This window comes from Berkeleyomyces rouxiae (genome assembly GCF_048999995.1).
Source record: "Berkeleyomyces rouxiae strain 22BRR77 chromosome Unknown BrBRR77_ptg000001l, whole genome shotgun sequence".
In the NCBI taxonomy this organism is placed as follows: Eukaryota; Fungi; Ascomycota; class Sordariomycetes; order Microascales; family Ceratocystidaceae; genus Berkeleyomyces; species Berkeleyomyces rouxiae.
In genome coordinates, this window is record NW_027396491.1 from 1,674,524 (window position 1) to 1,692,016 (window position 17,493).

Here is a 17,493-nt window from a genome sequence, read left to right on the forward strand (position 1 = left end):
ACATAGTTCATAACGGGAGAAAACGCGGGGGATTTAAGCACCATTTTGATGACTTACACACCACCTCCCATGAGAGCTGCCAGATCATCAAGCTCAAGAAGCTGTTTCTCAAACGCAGCACACAGTTCGGCAGACGTCATGTCCATGCTAGCTGAAGCAGAGTTGGGTGCAGGAGGCTCCGACTTGACCTCAGTGTTAGGCGTCGGCTGGCGCTCGACAGTCGGCTCGGGGTTGGGCGAGCTGTTGCGGCCGGGGGTAGGGACACCGCTGGTGCCTCCGTTGATAGTAGCAATGCCGCCGGTGCGGCGCATAGGAGGCTCGCTGTCGCCGCGGGCGGTGTCAGAGTTGACGGCCTGGTTCTGATCATAGTCCATGGCATCAGGGTTGGTATCGGCGTTGGAGACGGCGTCATCCTTGACTGACGGTGAGTTGCGCTGAATGTGCGGAACAGTGAGGTTGTTAGCGGACGCAGTAGCACCGGCACTAGCACTCCGGGCAGCGGCGGCGTCGTTGTTAAGGACGCGCTGCATGACGGCAAGGTGGCGCGACCATGACGAGATCAAAGGCCAGATCTCGACACTAGTGTCCATGAGGTGCAAGCCATCCTTGACAATGGTCGCAGCAGTCTCAACAGCACTAGGAGGTGTAAGGCCCTTGAGCGACAGGTAAGCGACCGTTGAGCTGGCGGTAAAAGTGGCGAAAAGCATGAAGATGGGGAAGTTAAGGAGGGTGTCCTTGTCGGAGCTAAGCTCGAGAGCCATGAGCATGGATGTGATGGTGTGGCAAGAGGTCATCAAGCGGTCGATGATGTCATGGCACTGGGGCATATTGCGCCAGTTGTCAATACCAAGGGAAACGTACTGCAGCAGACGACGACGGTGAATGAAAATGGTTGCACAGTGCAGAATGCAGTGAATCATGGCGTACGTGGTGCCTGAGCCCATGGTAATGTGGAGGCTGATCTGGCCCGGCTTGTCGACGTACTGCATAGGTAGCGAAGCGCGCAACCGATCAACCTCGCCCATTAGAGAGTAAAGATCATCCTCGTTGAAGTTGGAGACGGAAGAAAGGGTGAGACAGTGCACAACATTGCGCCATATGCGGGTAGCGAGAACAATGTGACCAAACTCGCCAATCTCATCGGTAGGAGCGCCCGCAGGCATGCCTACGGGGTCTTCAAGGGCAATGGTCTTGACGTAGACGGCGTTTCCAAAGGCAAAGTTTACGTCAGTGCAGGGAAGGGCAACGCCAACAATGTCAGCAGCAGAGAGGGCAGGGTAGCGACCAGGGGTGCTAGACAAGATGCAGTCGAGTACGTAGACAAGCCACAGCGTACGACGGAACGATTCCTCACGAAGGAAGCGATCGCCATCAGGTTGGTGTTGATGGCTGTTCAGGATGCGGTACATCTGAAGCATACGCGCAGCCTGTCCCAGGTAGATGTACGCACGGACAGCGTTGCGAGAGCCCCATTCGTGAATGACAACCAAGCACATAGCTTGGATATCGGCAAGAGAAGGGCTATCCATCGTCTCGTTGATACGAGAAATGGCCTTTTGGGCGAAGTGCTCAGCAGCACCGGTGGCACCAAGAGAGCCGCCATAGCGTCTAATAAGGGCAGACGAAGAACTAGTTCTTGTTAGCCAGCGAAGTCAGTAAAAAGGTAACACTCAGGATGTGTATATTGGGGTTGGATGAAAGGAGGACCTCGCCGCGAACCCCCCCCCCCTTCACTAACCCGGCCCCGGCGAAGGGTCGATCGGGAAGTGGATGTAGAGGAGCTTGCATGGACCAAGAGTGGGGCCTCGAAATGTGGCAAGGAAGAGCGGAGTCAATGCCAACAAGAAACACGGGACTAGGTGACTGGAGGCATCTAGCCAATGGGAAGTGGAATGGGATGGGGCTATGATTTAGGCGCGGGGATACATGAAGACTTACCGAGCAGCACAGCTCATCATTCCATAGGCAATGGACAGATCAGTACTGTAGTTTTTGATCTGCTGCACAAAGGTTGGTTTGTGGAAGACTATGTTGGCGGGGAAAGACTTTGAGACGACTCTCTCGCATTCGGCCGCAAATTCGGGGCCAAGCCTAATAGAGCGGAAGATGCATTGTTAGTACGCAAGAGGAAATGGGCATCGTGAAGATGTGTCAACAGGAATTAGGCATGTGGTGTTTGTGTTGCTCATCGCAGCGTTGTGCGAGTTCTGTGCAAGTGATTGGCGATGTAATTAATGCCTGCGGATCTCAAGACCGGAAGTGCGGGCAAAGAGGCCGAGCATAAGCTCCAGGATACACAATCGAAAAAAAAAAAAAAAAAGCAAGCCTTGGGCAAATCAGCCCCGGAAAAGGGGGGTGGGCACGGTCACATAGAAAGATAGAAAGAGAGAAGCTCGTGCTAACGAGCAAGTAGTGCATGGTGCAAGGCGGATAGAGGGCGCCTGTGGCAATCCGGAGAAGTACGCACACACAGCGAGCCAATCAGACGGGCGAAAGTGCCGAAAAAAGTCGCAAATTCCAAGTCTGGGCGGCTTCTGTGTGTGGACAACGATGACGCGCCAGGTCCCTAGAGGCTGGCCCTTGCGCGTGACGGACTGTGAGGCATTGCGCTGCGGACGGCTGGGCTCTGGACTGCTTGCACAGGCGCAGGCCTTGACTGTGATTCCGGTGCTGAGGCCAGGGGGCCGCCAGACGAAGAAAGCCAGTGTCGAGCACTGGTGCCACAATCCGGAAGCTGACTGAGTGGCTTCTGCCTGGGCCGGCCGCGACTTGCATAAGCTGCGGGTGCCTGTCCTTTTTTTTTTCATTCGCAACTAAAGGTGCAGTGTCTGCGCCCCCCTTGGGCTTCCGCAGTGGGCGAGCGGTCAGGTCTGCAGTCAAGCCAGCTCAAATTTTGACCGGGCATGGGCACCATCCTTGCTTTGCGTTTGGTGACAATCCAGCTTGGCAGCGGACCCAGGGAGGTCCGTCGGGGAGAAGGATGAGCCCAGCGGCTCCGCAAGCTACGCCAAGAAGGATGGAAGAGGAAATGGTTGATATGATATGGTGCAGCAGGGGTAGGGAAGCCAAGCGAAACAGCAGCAAAAGAGACAGGCAAGGCAGGGTGGGCAAGGGTGTCGGGCTCGGTAATGTGGGTGCGAATTTGAGAGGTGGGTTTTCCCCTTCGGAAAAGCGGCCAGCACAGAAACAGGCGACATGGGCTGTTTTTTTTTGTGCTGATGCGCGGCGCAGGCTTTCGGGACGGGAAATTTGTGGGCCCGCACAAGACTGGTGGAGCCGTAGCGAAGTGGAGGAGAAATAGGGGCGCCAGATAATGGGATCAGGTGAGGCTCGATCAGAGGGCGGAGGCAGGAGAGCAGATGAACACAAAAGAAAATAGATACTCACTTGTCGGGCTGGCCGCCACCAGAGCGTGGGGCGTGCTGGGCAGACGAGCGCTCGTTGGCAGAGGCCGGCAGGCTCTCACGCGCCGGGCGGTTGACGGTTCTGGTGGGAGTCTGGCCGTGAACGTGGGCGTGGGCATCGGTGGGGAGAAAGCATTCGTGCATGCCCTTTGCGCAGTTACGGCATGGGGCTCGGCCATTCTCGTAGACACAGCGCGTCTTGCCCTTGCGGCAGCGCACACAGGCGCCGCCAGCTCGGAGGGCGGTTTGGCGAACAGGAGCCGACATTTTGGACAGACGGAGGGCTGGCCGGAGCAGAGGCGACTGACTTGGCGATGATGATGTTGGGCGAGGTCGGGATGGCAGTCGGAACTATGACGTGTCCGATGGCGGCGCTGGAGGGTGGAGATTAGAAGACCGAGCAATGAGCAAGACGGTCGGCGACACGATCGAATGCAGCTGGAGTAGGGGAATAGAGAACGATGATGGAAGCAAATAAAAGAAGAAGCACGATGATCCGAGTCAACAGTGCGGGCTCGCAAGCGATGAAGACAGAAGGAAGAAAAAAAAATAAAACGAGGGGAGAATGGAGGCGGGCGAAGGAAAGCGAGGGAAAAGGGAAAAAGAGAGAGAGTGGGTGGGAACGAGGGCAAAAGAAATTGTGGAGGCCGGAGGCAGCACTGGGCATTCAGCTTGGCAGCGAGCCCGGATGGCCGGTGGCCGTGGTCAGGTGCCGGAATAAGATTAAAAAAATGCAGAGGCATGCGATAAGCCAGCCAGCCCAGGGCCTTCAGGGTAGCTAGGCGCCTGGACACGCCGATTGTGCAACCAGAATACAGTGGGTGGACCCCTGGCGCGGGAGGCAAAAAGGTTTACAGGCGGTTCAGGCTTCTGAAGGGCCGCCCGAGCGTGGCGACAAGCCAGCTGCAACTGTGGTGGATGCTGGGGCTTATACAGCAACACGGCCAGCGGAGCACAGGCCGGGGAACAAACAGCCAGGCTTATTTTTTTAGGCAGTGAAAGTGGGCGGACTTACCGTCAAAGAGGACGATATGGAAGCTAATATTCCGGGACGGCAGGCGGAAGCCAAAGAATATGAAGAAACGATGCAGAAGAACGGAGGAAAAAAGAAAAAAGAAGAAAAAAAACGCGATATCAATGAGAATCAGAGTACAAAGTTATTCATTTGATGGTCACAGTTGACAAAAATTACCGAGAGAGAACGCGCGGTGCGGGTGGGAGAAAAAAAAAAAGACGGATTTCTTTTTTTCTCGGGTCTCCTATTTTGTGGTTGCCTGGCCAGAAACTGAAAATGAAAAGCGAAAGTGACCGGCGGGATGGGGCAGCCGGCAGGGTAAGGAAATGGGTGAAGAAAAAAAAAAGAAAAAAAAAGACGGGGGGAATCATAGAGCGCCCATAATACAAGCCAAACAGAGCAGAGAGGCCAAGAAGAAAGAAGAGGGGCCTGGGGCGATTGGACGGAGCAGGCACGAGATAAAATCGGAAGGAGCCCGGAGGCGTGGGCCAGCGTCGCCAGTGTAAACAGCGTCTCTGGGCGCCTGAGGAAGGGGGAGACATGGGAAGGTGCGAAATGTGGACGTGGTGCACGGGTCCACTTTGGCCCGGAAAATACGGGGGCGAGGAGGGTTTGGCAATTCCCCATACTTGACCAGTTGTTCCAGGGCCCAGGGAAAGAGGACAGACAGACTGCTTACATGACCAGCGATGCCCGTGGACGTGACGTGATGTGATGGTGATGTCCGTCGACTTTGCTGGACGGACTGCCGCAACTGAGGCCAAGCTGGACTGCATGCACAAGACGCTGCAATTCGGCTGCAGTACCTATCTCCAGGGCGGCCACGGGCGGATTTAGCTGCTTGTACAGCGGACGGCTCGCGATCAAGGTAAAACCCGACCGGGTGGCATCAATAAAATGGCATTTAATTGGCGCCTGGCATGCTCGCATACCTGTGGAGCTATGCTGTCTCTGTCTCTTCCATATTTATAGCTGTGTCTGCGCCGCCGGTCCAGCACTTTGCGCCTGGCGACTGGCGGCTGGCGGCTCGGGCCTCTACAGTCTGGTCTGGCACCTTTAATTCTGAAGACAGGCCAGGCCAAGCCAATCCAACGCCACAGAAACAATCCGCTCGCTGCCTTTTATGCTTCAGGCTTTGTCTTGACCGCTTGTCGGCGCCCTGGCTGGCTGGCTGGCACGAGTGAGAGCTTTTACTCGCAGACGTCCACGTTCACGTCCACGTCCGCGCCTTCTCGCCGGGCGCTACTGGTGCTTCAACCCACGACTCGCGCTGTCTCACCACTCTCCCACCAACCCGGCCGGGGCTTACCCTCGCTACGCCTACTCTCCACCTTCACTCGTGTTTTGGCCCCTGATCCCCCGGCCACCCGCTGTACTCTCTTATTTACGCCTCTCGTTTCGCCGTGCTGGTGTTGCACGTCCTGTTTCGTGTGTCGAATGTCTCCGAGTCTCTCTGCTTTTTGTGTTTTGTTTTTTTCTTTCCTCTGGCTGCTGTCAACCCCGGCGTCTTCGGACGAATACGGGCGACCCTTTGCTGCTGGCCTGCCCTGACTGAGACTCAGAGCACGGGGGCGCGGCACGCACCATGCAAGATGCGACATGCGAGACGAGATGGAATAGTGCATGTTGATGTGACGCGGCCCTGCAGCAGCCCAGCAGCACATGCCGGCCAAGCACAGGTACGGATGGTACAAGCAGAAGCAGAAGCAGACATGGAATAGTCAGCGCTCGCTGTTAATTATAGCAGGGCGCCGCCGGAGAAGAAGCCCCCGCGCGACGATCGTCCTTTCCACCTCCTTTTTAGTTGTCTGGAATTTGTCTTGGTGCCCGGTCCGTTGGGTGTCTGCTGGAGGAAGCCTATACCTATACTTTTGTTTTCACCAATCTCCCCAACTCCAACGTAAAAAAAAAAATAACTGCTCCCCGACACCACGGCCACCTGGCTCCTCCGCCGAGCGTGATCAAGTTGCACAGTGCCACCGAAACTACGGCAAGCCTCGCCCAAGTATCGAAATGTCGCCGCGACAAGTAACAAATAAAATGCATCTGCATGTATTCACTCGCGTTCTCTCTCACGTTCTCTCCCTCCATGTTCGCAAGTCGCGGAATTTTGGCCTGTATACTTGTCCACTCATTTGTGCCCGCACGTCTACAAACATGGGCCCACCGGCCGCCACGGCTAATTATGGCACTTCTCAAGCTCCCCATTTGCCCTGTGCTTTCTCTGGCGCGCCTTTTGCTCTCTGCTGCCCACGCTGGCGCTGGTCCGCCACATCTCTCGGACTTTTCACGCTGTTTGGCGCTCTTGGTTCTTGGCCCGGAAACTGGTCTTTGGGCTGTTGGTACAGTGCGCGTTATTTGACTTTCGCACAGTTCGGTCGATCGCTCGCTCGGCACGGTGTTCTCCTGGCTTTTCCGTCTTTCTTCCTTTCTTCTTCCCAGAGCATCCATTTCCCAGACTACAGTCAGCGCTGAGACCTGAGAGACCGGCTCCAAACCACTCTAATAACAATAAAATAAACACTTGGCCATAAACCCGCGCGCCTCTCTGCGCTTTTTTCTCGTCGTCCCTCTCAGCCTCCGTCTGCAAGTAGCTGACTAGCTGGCTGCCTGGCTGCCCGTGCTTATCCTCCATTTGAGATTAAGAATGTGAACCCGAACCCCATGTACCTCCCACCGCATGTTGCCTGTTCCGGTACCTCTGTCCGTCCTTTCACCACCACCACCACCACCACCATCACCAATATGAGGCCCGGCTTCCGGCTGACCTTGTCTACTGTCTCTCTGCCCACCTGCCGCATCCCGCCCCCTTTTCTTTGTTGTCTTTTCGCCTTGCTGGAATAGCCCTGAAATGGCCAAAAGGAGCCCGCCTAATCGTGCACATAGTACGTGACGGACGGGCCTATCTCCCAGCTTCTCGGCGCCTAGGGGGTCCCAAATTACAGCGTCCAAGCCCCCAAACCCAAACCCAGAACAGAACCAGCACATCCGAGGATCTCTCGAGAATACATGCTTGTCATCCTCCAAGCCCCGTATTACTCTCCCTGGACCTAGAGAAATTTACTGCCCAGGACCCGTACGTAACACGGAATCATACCCGACGGCCGAACCGAACACAACAGACACAATGCCCTCAAAACAGAACGAGAAAAAAAATCAAATCAAACACACAACCCCCAAAGTGGGTCCCCTTGTGATTAGGCCTTCTGCCCCTTCTCCGGCTGAGATGATCCACCCAAAAATCCACGCCCACTAGGACTCGCTCCGGAGCCGGTCAAAACCTTTTCGATAAGGGTTTGGCCATTCAATTCTAGGGTTTCTTTACAGATTGATCTGACACCACCATGAATGACGAGAAATATGTTCGCCGGAGCCTGTCTGGTCTTTGCCGTCTGAAGAGAAGTAATCTTCTCCAAAAAGAAAAAAAAAAAAGGGAAAAACACTGCCACCAGGCCGCCCGCTTGCTTGTCCCGTCTTGTGCTTCTCCTCCTCCTCCACCGTCGTCTTCCTTCTCGCCCACTCTCTGTCTCTCCCCTTCCCCTCCCCCCTTCTTGCCTCCCGATTTTACCGCGGCCCTGAAGACCCAACTTCTGACAATCAGACCACACCACATATGATGCATCCGTCTTGGCCTTCTCCTCCACCCCCTCCCCCTCGTTCCGAAAGATTTAGCCTATGCCACCAACACCCGGGCTGCAAGAACAAGAAACGAGGAAGAATGAAAAAAAAAATATAGCCTGAGAAATGTGGCTCAAAAACAAGTGACGCTGCACCAAGATCAACTCGGCCCTTCCGGCCAGATCCTCACAACACAGCGCCCGCTTTCTCTTTCGTCTGTCTGTCTGTTTGGGGAACAGAAAGAATGGGTCCCCGTGCTGTGACGAGGCGCTTTTATTGCTCGCTTGCGTTCGGGCTTGCTGTCGAACTGTGATTTGTTCTGCCGAGTCTGATGATTCGAGTGGTGCACCCGAATAACGTCATGGCTTGGGTTGCCTGGGGTTACCTTGGGGTTAGAGCATGCCATGGGTTGTGAATATATTAACCCTATGTGGTGATGTAATAGGGTTGTATACACAAATCCTCACATCAGCCCGGACCCAGTATCCCGAGTTGATTAAGACTCCAAGGCCATTTGTGTGTAGGTACAATCTTGCACTGTAGCTGCAGACTTTAAAAGTCCAAACTGTCCCAAACGCCAGATACCCGTCCTTGTGAAGTTTTGTAGTTTTGTACCACAAATGGCACTGAAGCTTGCAGCTGGAACCGGCGCCTCGTCTTCCCCGACGGGCATGTTGGTGTGAATGGTCGCACAAAGCCTCAGACCGACAGACACAACTAAACATGGTCAACAAGATAGCAGAGCCCTTTTCTTGATCTGCCGGTTCTTTTCCGCCCTTGGGCAGGTCTGTCATTCTTGTTGCCATTACGACTGTCACGTGCATGCTGCACACTGCAAGAACAGGAGAAAACAAGAAAAGAAAAGAAAAGAAAAAGTCCTCCCTCCCTGTCCAGTTATACAGGCGGGACCTCCATGTGCCGCGCCGAGAGTCTGCTTCCCTTGAGACACAATGGCAAATTGGATCGACTTTTTTCTTGTTTCGTTGCCTTTGACGATTTGGAGGGGGAGGGGGCAGACTTCAGCTCGAATACCGCAAGAAGACAACAAGCCATGAACAACGGATCAAAACAGAGCAACAAGATGCAAGACACCGCCCACAAGCCTCAAGCCTCGCTTTCTGTCTGTGCAAGCCCTTTATGAACCGGCCCTGGACCACAGCCGGTATCCATGGAGGCGGCCGTTCGTGAACGCCAATGCAGCTATCCTTTGACCTCTCCAGTGTTCCATGCTCACTGCCGCAGCTTCAAGAAGGACAAGCGCCAACCAGACAAGTCTGTTGTCTCTTTGCTTCTTTTTTTTGTTTCCCCTTGTCCGATACCGCCTTTCCTAAGCCATCTTAGACCGGCTGCCTGTACTGACTTTGCATTTGACTGCGTCCAGACCCTCTCCGGCTTCCCGATACCCTATTTTACCCAGACTCGGGCCCGACGCCCGTGCGAGATATCGCCCGCTGCTAACAGGCCATGGATAGCACACAATCGCCCGGGAGCATTGCTCAGCCTCCGCATGTCACCTATCCCACATGCCACAATGAGCAACTCACAGAACCCCCATGCGCCCTGTCCAGCTCTCCAGCCGCACCACGCCCCTCCGCCAACCCGGACATAGCCCACCCTACCATCCACCGCCCTATCCTCCTGGCACTACTATCCGCCAGTATCTTCTTGGTACACCTCGTATGCGCTATTCCCCCGATACACTCTTCCCTCTCCTGCCCTGCCTTTCAAACCCGCATATTAACACACACCATAGAACCTCTTCGTCGTCTGCACCGCCTCTCCGCGCCTTACCGACGTCGTCGGCTCCACCACCGACCTGAGCTGGTACTTTAGCACTTTCCTGCTGTCCGCTGGTGCCGCGCAGCCCATCGCCGCGACAGCGTACACGCGCCAGCACACGCGCACCGGGCCCATACTCGCCGCATCACTGACCCTGATGCTTGCCGGCGCAGTGCTGTGTGGCGCCGCAGTCTCGGCGCGCATGTTCATCGCGGGCCGCGTGGTCGCGGGGCTTGGCGCGGCGGGTGTCCTTTGCGGGTGTGTGAGTAAGCCCTGTTTTGTTCCTGGTACGCGTAAGCTGCACATTGCGCGTGGATCTTGGTTCCCGCTGCGCTTGTGCCCATGTGATGTCTGGTGTGGCTCGTGGTTCTGACTTTTGTGGATGGTCTAGTATGCAGTGCTCCTGGCTGCCGTGCCGCCGCATAGAGAGCTCATCTCTAGAGTACTTTTCGGCGCCCCGTTTGCCGTTGCTGCACTTGTTGGGCCATTGGTAGGCGGTGCATTTACGTCGGATGTGACGTGGCGTTGGTGCTTCTACTTTACTCTTCCACTAGGCAGTGTCGTGCTCGCGGGGCTTCTAGCTGTGCTTAATCATGTTAAGGTATATCAAGACACTGGAGCCAATGACAAGACTCAGCTGGTGGATAGCCTAAGCTTCGTGGTCGCTGTAGGCAGTGTGGTTTGTCTTGTGCTGGGAATACAATGGGGAGGTCTCGAACATGCTGTAAGTTGCTGGAAACCGCTTCCTTGTGCGTGGTGTTACTAATATGTACAGTGGTCGTCTGGCACCATCATTGCTCTTTTTATTTTAGCAGCTCTCTCTCTGCTTGGCTCCATGACTATTCGCTTTGCTCTTCCCACTCCAGCGAGTCCGTTTTTCAAAGAGCCGGGCTTCTCTGGAAGTCATCTGACGTCATTCTTCGTCGGTGCTAGCATGGTCATCTTCAGTAAGAAATACTGTACTCCATTTGTACTTGCAATTGACTCAACCGTACCTAGTTTGCTATATACCCATCTGGCTCCAGACGGTCAAGGGCTTCACGGCCGTGCAATCCGGCGTCCGTATTCTCCCGCTAGTTGTTGCCATGATCCTTGCCGGAGCATCATCCAGTGTGTTGGCTTCCAAGTTCCGACATCGCTTCCCTATGGGCTTGATTGGTATTATACTTATGTCAACTGGCGCAGGCCTTCTTACAACTCTAAACATTGATTCTTCACGACTACAATGGGCCAGCTACCAGCTCTTATACGGACTCGGCCTAGGCACTGTTCTTCAGAACTTGTCTGACAGCTTTCCCCTCGCCGTGGTTGCCACTGGGTTGAAGATGAGGATAGCAGGGACACAATGTAGTCAATTTCTGGGCGGTGCCATCTTCATTACCATAGCATACAGTGTTTTCATGCATGGGCTTTTGAAACATCTTCCAGACGTAGGTTTCTCTACGATCAAAACTACAAGCTTAACATCTCTCGCAGACCTTTCCACTATGGACGAAACTCTTCTCCGCGCTGCTCTCAACAGCGCGCTCCGACGCACCTTCTACGTGGGCCTCGCAGCAAGCTGTCTCGCCGCGGCCGGCGTATGCATGCTAGAATGGGCCACGCTGGCGAAGACACCCAGAGACACCGCCGCCTGTCCCACACAAGGGACCCCGGATGAAGCGCAGCAACACGGCCCGGGCAACACGAACTCTAGCCCGTCCCAGCCTGCTGTTCACCACATGCTGGGTCCCGGAACTTTGACGTGGGTCGGCGGCATTCTGCAGCAGAAGCGGCAGCGCGCGGTAGCAGCGAGGAGTAGTTTGACCGTGATATCGGAGAGGTCAGAGAGAGATGAGGCATCTTGATAGCCATGAAGAACAAAAAATAAAAGAAACGGGAAGAGGAGTTGGTGGCTTATTCTTTTACATGTAGGACTCAAAATTGGGGACATTACTTTTAGGCCATGTTTATGTGAATTCATACTTGATTGCAACTACAGTCACATAGGGTGTAACATGGAGTTGGTGCATGGATAGTTGGACTTGTATCCTGGAGGAATTTCCGCTAGCTATCTGATTGAAGAACAAACTCTGACTTAACGTCAGGTCGATTGATTATTCGAGTCGTTCTTCTGGCACTGTAAATTCCAATATCTCTTTCACCTCACTTGACTGAGGTCGTCTTGTTTTAAATGATAATGGTATTAGGGTTACATGCATGATTATCCCCGTAACCCTCAGCAGACAAGCTGCTTGTCGTTAAAAGTGGACTCGTACTGCATACATCTAAATTTGGTGATAATCAACGGAAGTATCGGAAACTTCACAGATTGACAACATCAAGCACTTGGTCCCCACAGTGGCATTATTGCGAGCCATTGGAAACTAGAAGTAGCTACGTATCATGCAGTATACTTGGCTGAGATGGAAATAGCAAAAATAAAAACAGGGTCTCTTTTCAGCCTTCACACTATCTTGGTCGGCGTCAACACCAACGTTCAGCTCGGTTTTCCTGGGGGAAATGTAGACGCCATGTAGGCTTGTAAGCAGCCAAGACTTCTACACATGGACATCCAGTCAGTCCCTCCCTCGCCGGATCCATGCCGCCAAGAAGCAAGGTAGAGAAAGAGGCGAGGGGCTAATTTGATGAGGTCGTGAGGGGGGGGGGCTCTAGGATGGCATTGCCGCATGTCAAGAGGACAGAATAGAAACAGACGTAGAGAAGAGAGGCAAGGCGACGGAAGAAAAGAAAATAAGGTTGTGCTTCGGTAGACTAGGTTGTGTTGTTTCCATATTTACTCTTATTTGCATCTTTCAGCTGGCCCAGGAGGGGTGTGCTGTGCTGCTTGGTTCAAGGATTGCTATGTGGGAGAAGATTCAGAAGGGGATTTTATCTGTGCATGTTACTTGATGATACATTCTACTACCTGACTGCACGACAGAGGCTTTTTATAACGGTTACGAATATACAGATATATGCGCATGTATAAGTATGAAGAGAGTACTTGGACGGTATACCTCATAGCATCAACCTGACCACTTACACACCCCCCCCGCTCCCCCCGCGTCTCGTTGACCATCCCATAAGCCGCCCAGTCACACTACCAGACGCCCCATCACGAAAAAACAAGGCCCAGTCGGTACGCGCAGCTCATGTTCTCCTTTTATAAGGATCTCGCCTTCTAGAAAGATTCTCGGGGGAGAGCTGGCGTGTTCCTGGTAGCTTACATTTAACTATTGGACAAAAACACCATGTTTGGACCAACCATGTGCAAGAAAAGAAAAAGAAAACAGAGAGAAAATGCGGCGTGGTGCGGGCCGGATTATATATGTAAGCTAATCTAGATTCGGGTACATACCTAAATAACTACTTGCAAAAGCTGTGAGCCTGTATCCTTTTGCTTGTGCAATCAGCCAGTAGGTCAAGTTACAGTGCTCACATCGCATGTGGTAACGTGTGGTTACTGGGATGTGAATCTATGGACATCAGCACTGCGGATTTTGACAAGGCACTTACATGGCCATGAGATCAGTCGTCCCGTCCCTGCATGCTGCCAAGCAGCGGCTGTCAGTAGTAATACACATACATACATGCATACACTTTCTTATGCCGTGATGGGGGAATAACGCACTTTGCCATGGTGCTACGATCAACGTACTACACCTCAAGTTAATCAAGTTGTTGGAAATGCTAGAGACTGTATTGCTACCACTACTTGTACCACTCTGAATCATGGCGGAGAGACAAGATATAAAAAAAAAAGTTGATGAATAAAACAAAAAACTAAACGAGAAAAACTCTTTGAGCAAAAAAAACAAAAAAAACAAAAAAACATTTTCCTTCCAGTGCTTGACAGCGTACAAAAAAGCAACCCAGAGCCTATCCAACGCCAGCCATTGTACAACCCACAGTACGCCAAAAAAAAAGATAGAGAGAGAGAGAAAGACAAGAGTAACGCGCAGACGTGATAGAAAAAGAGTGTGTAAAATGAGGATATCTTGATACCCCTAAGACAGGAGATAGTAGACGGGGGAGAGAGCGAGAGAACCCGAAGAAATGGTATATACCGTCAAACGAATGAGTAAGAGATGCGGAAAGAAAATATCGGAGAAGAGGCTAGAACATTGGTCGTCCGAAGAGAAAAAGGTCTTGATGGTCTAGATGTTGATGGTATCAGGGAAGACAAGCAATAGCAAGCCGGCAACTCCCTTCAAGAGAAATAAAAAGAGTCCCTCTACCATTCTCAAATTCCATACCCCACGTGGCGAGTGTCAATTTTGATGTGCCATCCAATACAGAGGGGGTGAGAGAAGGGACAAAAGTTGACGAAAAATCTCATCGAGGGAAGCAAAAGTAAGAGGGAGAAAGAAACTCTGAGGCGGAGTCTGAGAATTGGCCGCGCAGTGAATATGAAACAACGAGCAAAAGTAAGAGGGGGGAGGGCCTTTATGCGATTTCTCTCTTGTCATGCTTGTCGCCCCAGATGGGAGCGCCCAAGGGCTTGCTAACTCCGAAACCAACAGCAATGGCAATACCAATAATCAAGATACCAATGGTCACCTTGACGATGATTCGGTTGCGCTTGCTCAGACGGGCCAGGCAAGTACAGGTGCGCTCCTTCTTGGCAGCTCGAGCACGGCGTTTCCAGTGGTCATGGCCGGGCCAGACCTGGCAGTCTGAGTTGGTGCTGAGATTCATGGTCTTTCGTGAGCCACGGGTGTTCTGGCTGTTGGGGATCATAGCCTCAACATCGGTTTCGAACGAGTTGATGGGGTGGTCATAGACGGGAGATGGAAGAGTTTGCATCTCGTCTACATCCATGCCCTTTTCGTGTAATGTGGAATCGGTGCTCATGTCGGTAGCTCGTGATCTGCTGTGGTTGAGAGGTAAGGTGTTTTCAACCTGGGCGCCTGATTCGGGCACTGTGGCCAGCGGCCTTGAAGAAAAGGTCAAGTTTGACATTGTGACTGAAGAAATGAAGAACTGGTAGCGATGGGGACGAAAGTAAAGGAAGTTAGACTGTGCTGAGCTGGATTGCGACGAGGCGTACTGCAAGATGCTATGCTGGTGTTGCGATTGCAGGGAAAAGTGTAAAAGAAAGAAGCCTCTGTGTATAGCGAGAGGGTGTCGACAGAAAGTAAGTACTTGTAGAGAGAGAGAGAGAGAAAGAAACAAAAGAGATGAACGGTGACGTGAGCAACAACGAAGAAGAGACGAGGGAGCCGGAGGAGCAGTACTTAAAAGCCAAATACAAGAAGTACAGCACAATAAACCAAGTCAATGCTCACTGACCGGCTGTTGTCTCAAAGGATGCTTGATGGAGGGCTACAGAAAAAAAAACAGCTGGTGACAGGGAGACAGGGAGGATGCAGTGTGGACAGGGAATCGCCGATAGCCAGTTAAAGCAACTTTTATGCCTATCAAGTCGAATGGTCCAGGGGCATTGAAACGAGATGTTGTCAACGGCAAACAAAGAGAAATGCAGTGAGTAAAGCAGAGAAGCGAGAATAAAAGAAAGAGTCTGTGCGGCGCGCACTGGCGTTTAAAGCGTGCGAAAATGGGGGAGTCGTGGCAAAAAAAAGTTGGGTGACTAGAGACTGGACTGGACACTCATGATGCATAGACGTATAGTTAGCATTAGGGTTTCGGATTTGGAAAAATAGAAACAAGCAAACGTTGGGAGGGGTTCTCTAGTTGCAAAGAAGCGGATAGGCGGTTGTTAAAAGAATCAGGAGACTGAAAAGGTCCATGATTTGTTCCAAGTGCAGCCAAACAAATTCCTGTTTGGCTGACCTGAGCCAGCCAGCACGGGAGTCTTATTTCCGCCGCAACAAAGGGCCCTCGCAACGAACGAAACTGTCAAAGATGTGTGTAGGTGTAGTTATACGTACGGAACACTCAGACACGAGTTTGCTTCCTGGCATGACAGGCGGCCGCTAAACAAGAGGCGAAAAAGGAGGAGGCAGAGCAGGTGAAAACGCAGGTGAAATTGTCTGCGACGCTTCCACGGCGAGGATGTAGACAGAACCTTTGGGTTGTAACGATGAGAGTGTTTTGTTGGTGTTGCACGCAGAGGAACAGACAAAGAGCAACAATGCAAGACAATAAACGGCGGCGTGATCGCTAGCGAGTGGTACAAGAAGCGTTTGAAAAAAAAAAGAATATATGGGTGGTAGCAGTTAATCAGAAGAATGGCGATGGCGATAGAGGCTTTGTCTAGCTGGAGATTGGTAGAGCTGGGGCAGACTGAAGAAGATTGGGGGAATGCCAGGGAAACCAGCCCAGCAACGGTAGAGTCGATTCGAGTAGAGCAGTTGGTAGTTGGCGGCGGGAGGAAGACGAGTTTCGTGATGGACGATGGACGATGAGCAGATGGACAGAGAATCAAACAGGAGGGTCGAACGTGAATGGCAAAGTGGCAACAGAAAAGAAAAACCAGCAGAACACGGACAAGTTTCGACGCGATAAGAAGAGGGGAGAGCCAGGGCAAAGTTTTCACAGCAAAACGTGCAGTTATGATGGGAGACACGGGCAAACGACGGCTGTTACTTTTGGAAGTGACTGCCAGATCATCTATGGCAGACTGGGAGTTGCAGCAGATCAGGAAGTCACGATGTTCTTTGCATGTTCCTTCCGCCATTCTTCCTCTTCCTTCCTCCTTTCTCCTTCTTGCTACTTTCTTCCTCCTACATCCTGCCTGCTTCCTCCTGCCTCCTCCCTCCTTCCGTCCGTGGTGAGTTCACATCGCCAGCTTCACGGCCCTGACGCTAACAAAATGATGTTCGTTCCTTAGAGATTCTAAAAGGATGACTTATTTTGCTGCGTATGTGACAGGTCTGCGCTTCTCGGGGCCAACAAAAGCAAAAGCAAAGAAAAAAAAGAAAAAAAAAAAGGCCAGCAGGCAAACCAGCCCGCCCAGCTTGGTTGTTTTCATCTTATACAACTCCGTGTGTACATAAATTATGGTCGATCGACTCACTTTCACATATCGATGGGTGATCTTGCACAAGCCAAATAGTGGTAAGCTGTGCCGTGCCGACCAAGGGTGCAATGCTGGAGTTCTACATGTGCCAGCCGGGGGTCCTGTCGGCACAAGTACTCAAGTATGCACGTGTGTACCTGTACATCTGTACCCATACAGCTCTGCGCCTAAAGGACTGTACCCATACCTCTATACTAGCCGCGCCACCCAGATCTTCAGACCTTGACGCCATGGGATGCTAACGTGGCCCTTAACTCGCTGCGTTGCCCGATGTCAAGTCGAGACAGAGGGAGGCAAGGCCAAGCACACCCAGTATCTACGTACACATATACACACATACACACATACATGTCTATCCACACAATCATCTCGCTCGCTGTTGCGCCCCAGCTTGCAATCTCTCCTTGGGGCCCATGGCACCATCGGGTCCGAGCCTTGTCTGGAGGTCTTTTTAGACAATCTCCAGACACACCATCTCAAGCAGATAACGCACTGGCATGCGGGAGTTGTTGAATAGGAAACTAGCAATATTAGCCAGCAAGAGGACTTAGCGCGCTTGTGCTCCTTGCTGGCGGAGACGAGGACTGCGTTAGGGTTAGGCCACAGACTAACTCGGAACCCAATGTAAAAATGGTGTTGTGTTTCTGCGTAATGAAAAAGCCTGAGGATCAATGCAGCAAAGAGTCGATTACGTACAAGAAAGCATACAGTTA

At 52.5% G+C, this 17,493-nt stretch overlaps 3 protein-coding genes across 3 annotated transcripts; 1 reads left to right on the top strand and 2 right to left on the bottom strand.

The window, feature by feature from the left end:
- Positions 1 to 53: 53 nt before the first annotated feature.
- Positions 54 to 3,671, bottom strand: BROUX77_000498 (uncharacterized protein; the record flags this gene model as incomplete). Its single annotated transcript, XM_073749799.1, has 3 exons — positions 54 to 1,629; positions 1,939 to 2,091; positions 3,388 to 3,671. 3 exons carry the CDS (start codon positions 3,669 to 3,671, stop codon positions 54 to 56), a joined length of 2,013 nt encoding a protein of 670 aa, XP_073608735.1.
- Positions 3,672 to 9,501: 5,830 nt separating this feature from the next.
- BROUX77_000499 (uncharacterized protein) lies at positions 9,502 to 11,663 on the top strand (the record flags this gene model as incomplete). The annotated part of the gene is made up of 5 exons (XM_073749810.1): positions 9,502 to 9,714; positions 9,791 to 10,078; positions 10,208 to 10,540; positions 10,592 to 10,763; positions 10,816 to 11,663. 5 exons carry the CDS (start codon positions 9,502 to 9,504, stop codon positions 11,661 to 11,663), a joined length of 1,854 nt encoding a protein of 617 aa, XP_073608736.1.
- Positions 11,664 to 14,244: 2,581 nt separating this feature from the next.
- On the bottom strand, positions 14,245 to 14,760 carry BROUX77_000500 (uncharacterized protein; the record flags this gene model as incomplete). Its single annotated transcript, XM_073749823.1, has 1 exon — positions 14,245 to 14,760. One exon carries the CDS (start codon positions 14,758 to 14,760, stop codon positions 14,245 to 14,247), a length of 516 nt encoding a protein of 171 aa, XP_073608737.1.
- Positions 14,761 to 17,493: the final 2,733 nt, after the last annotated feature.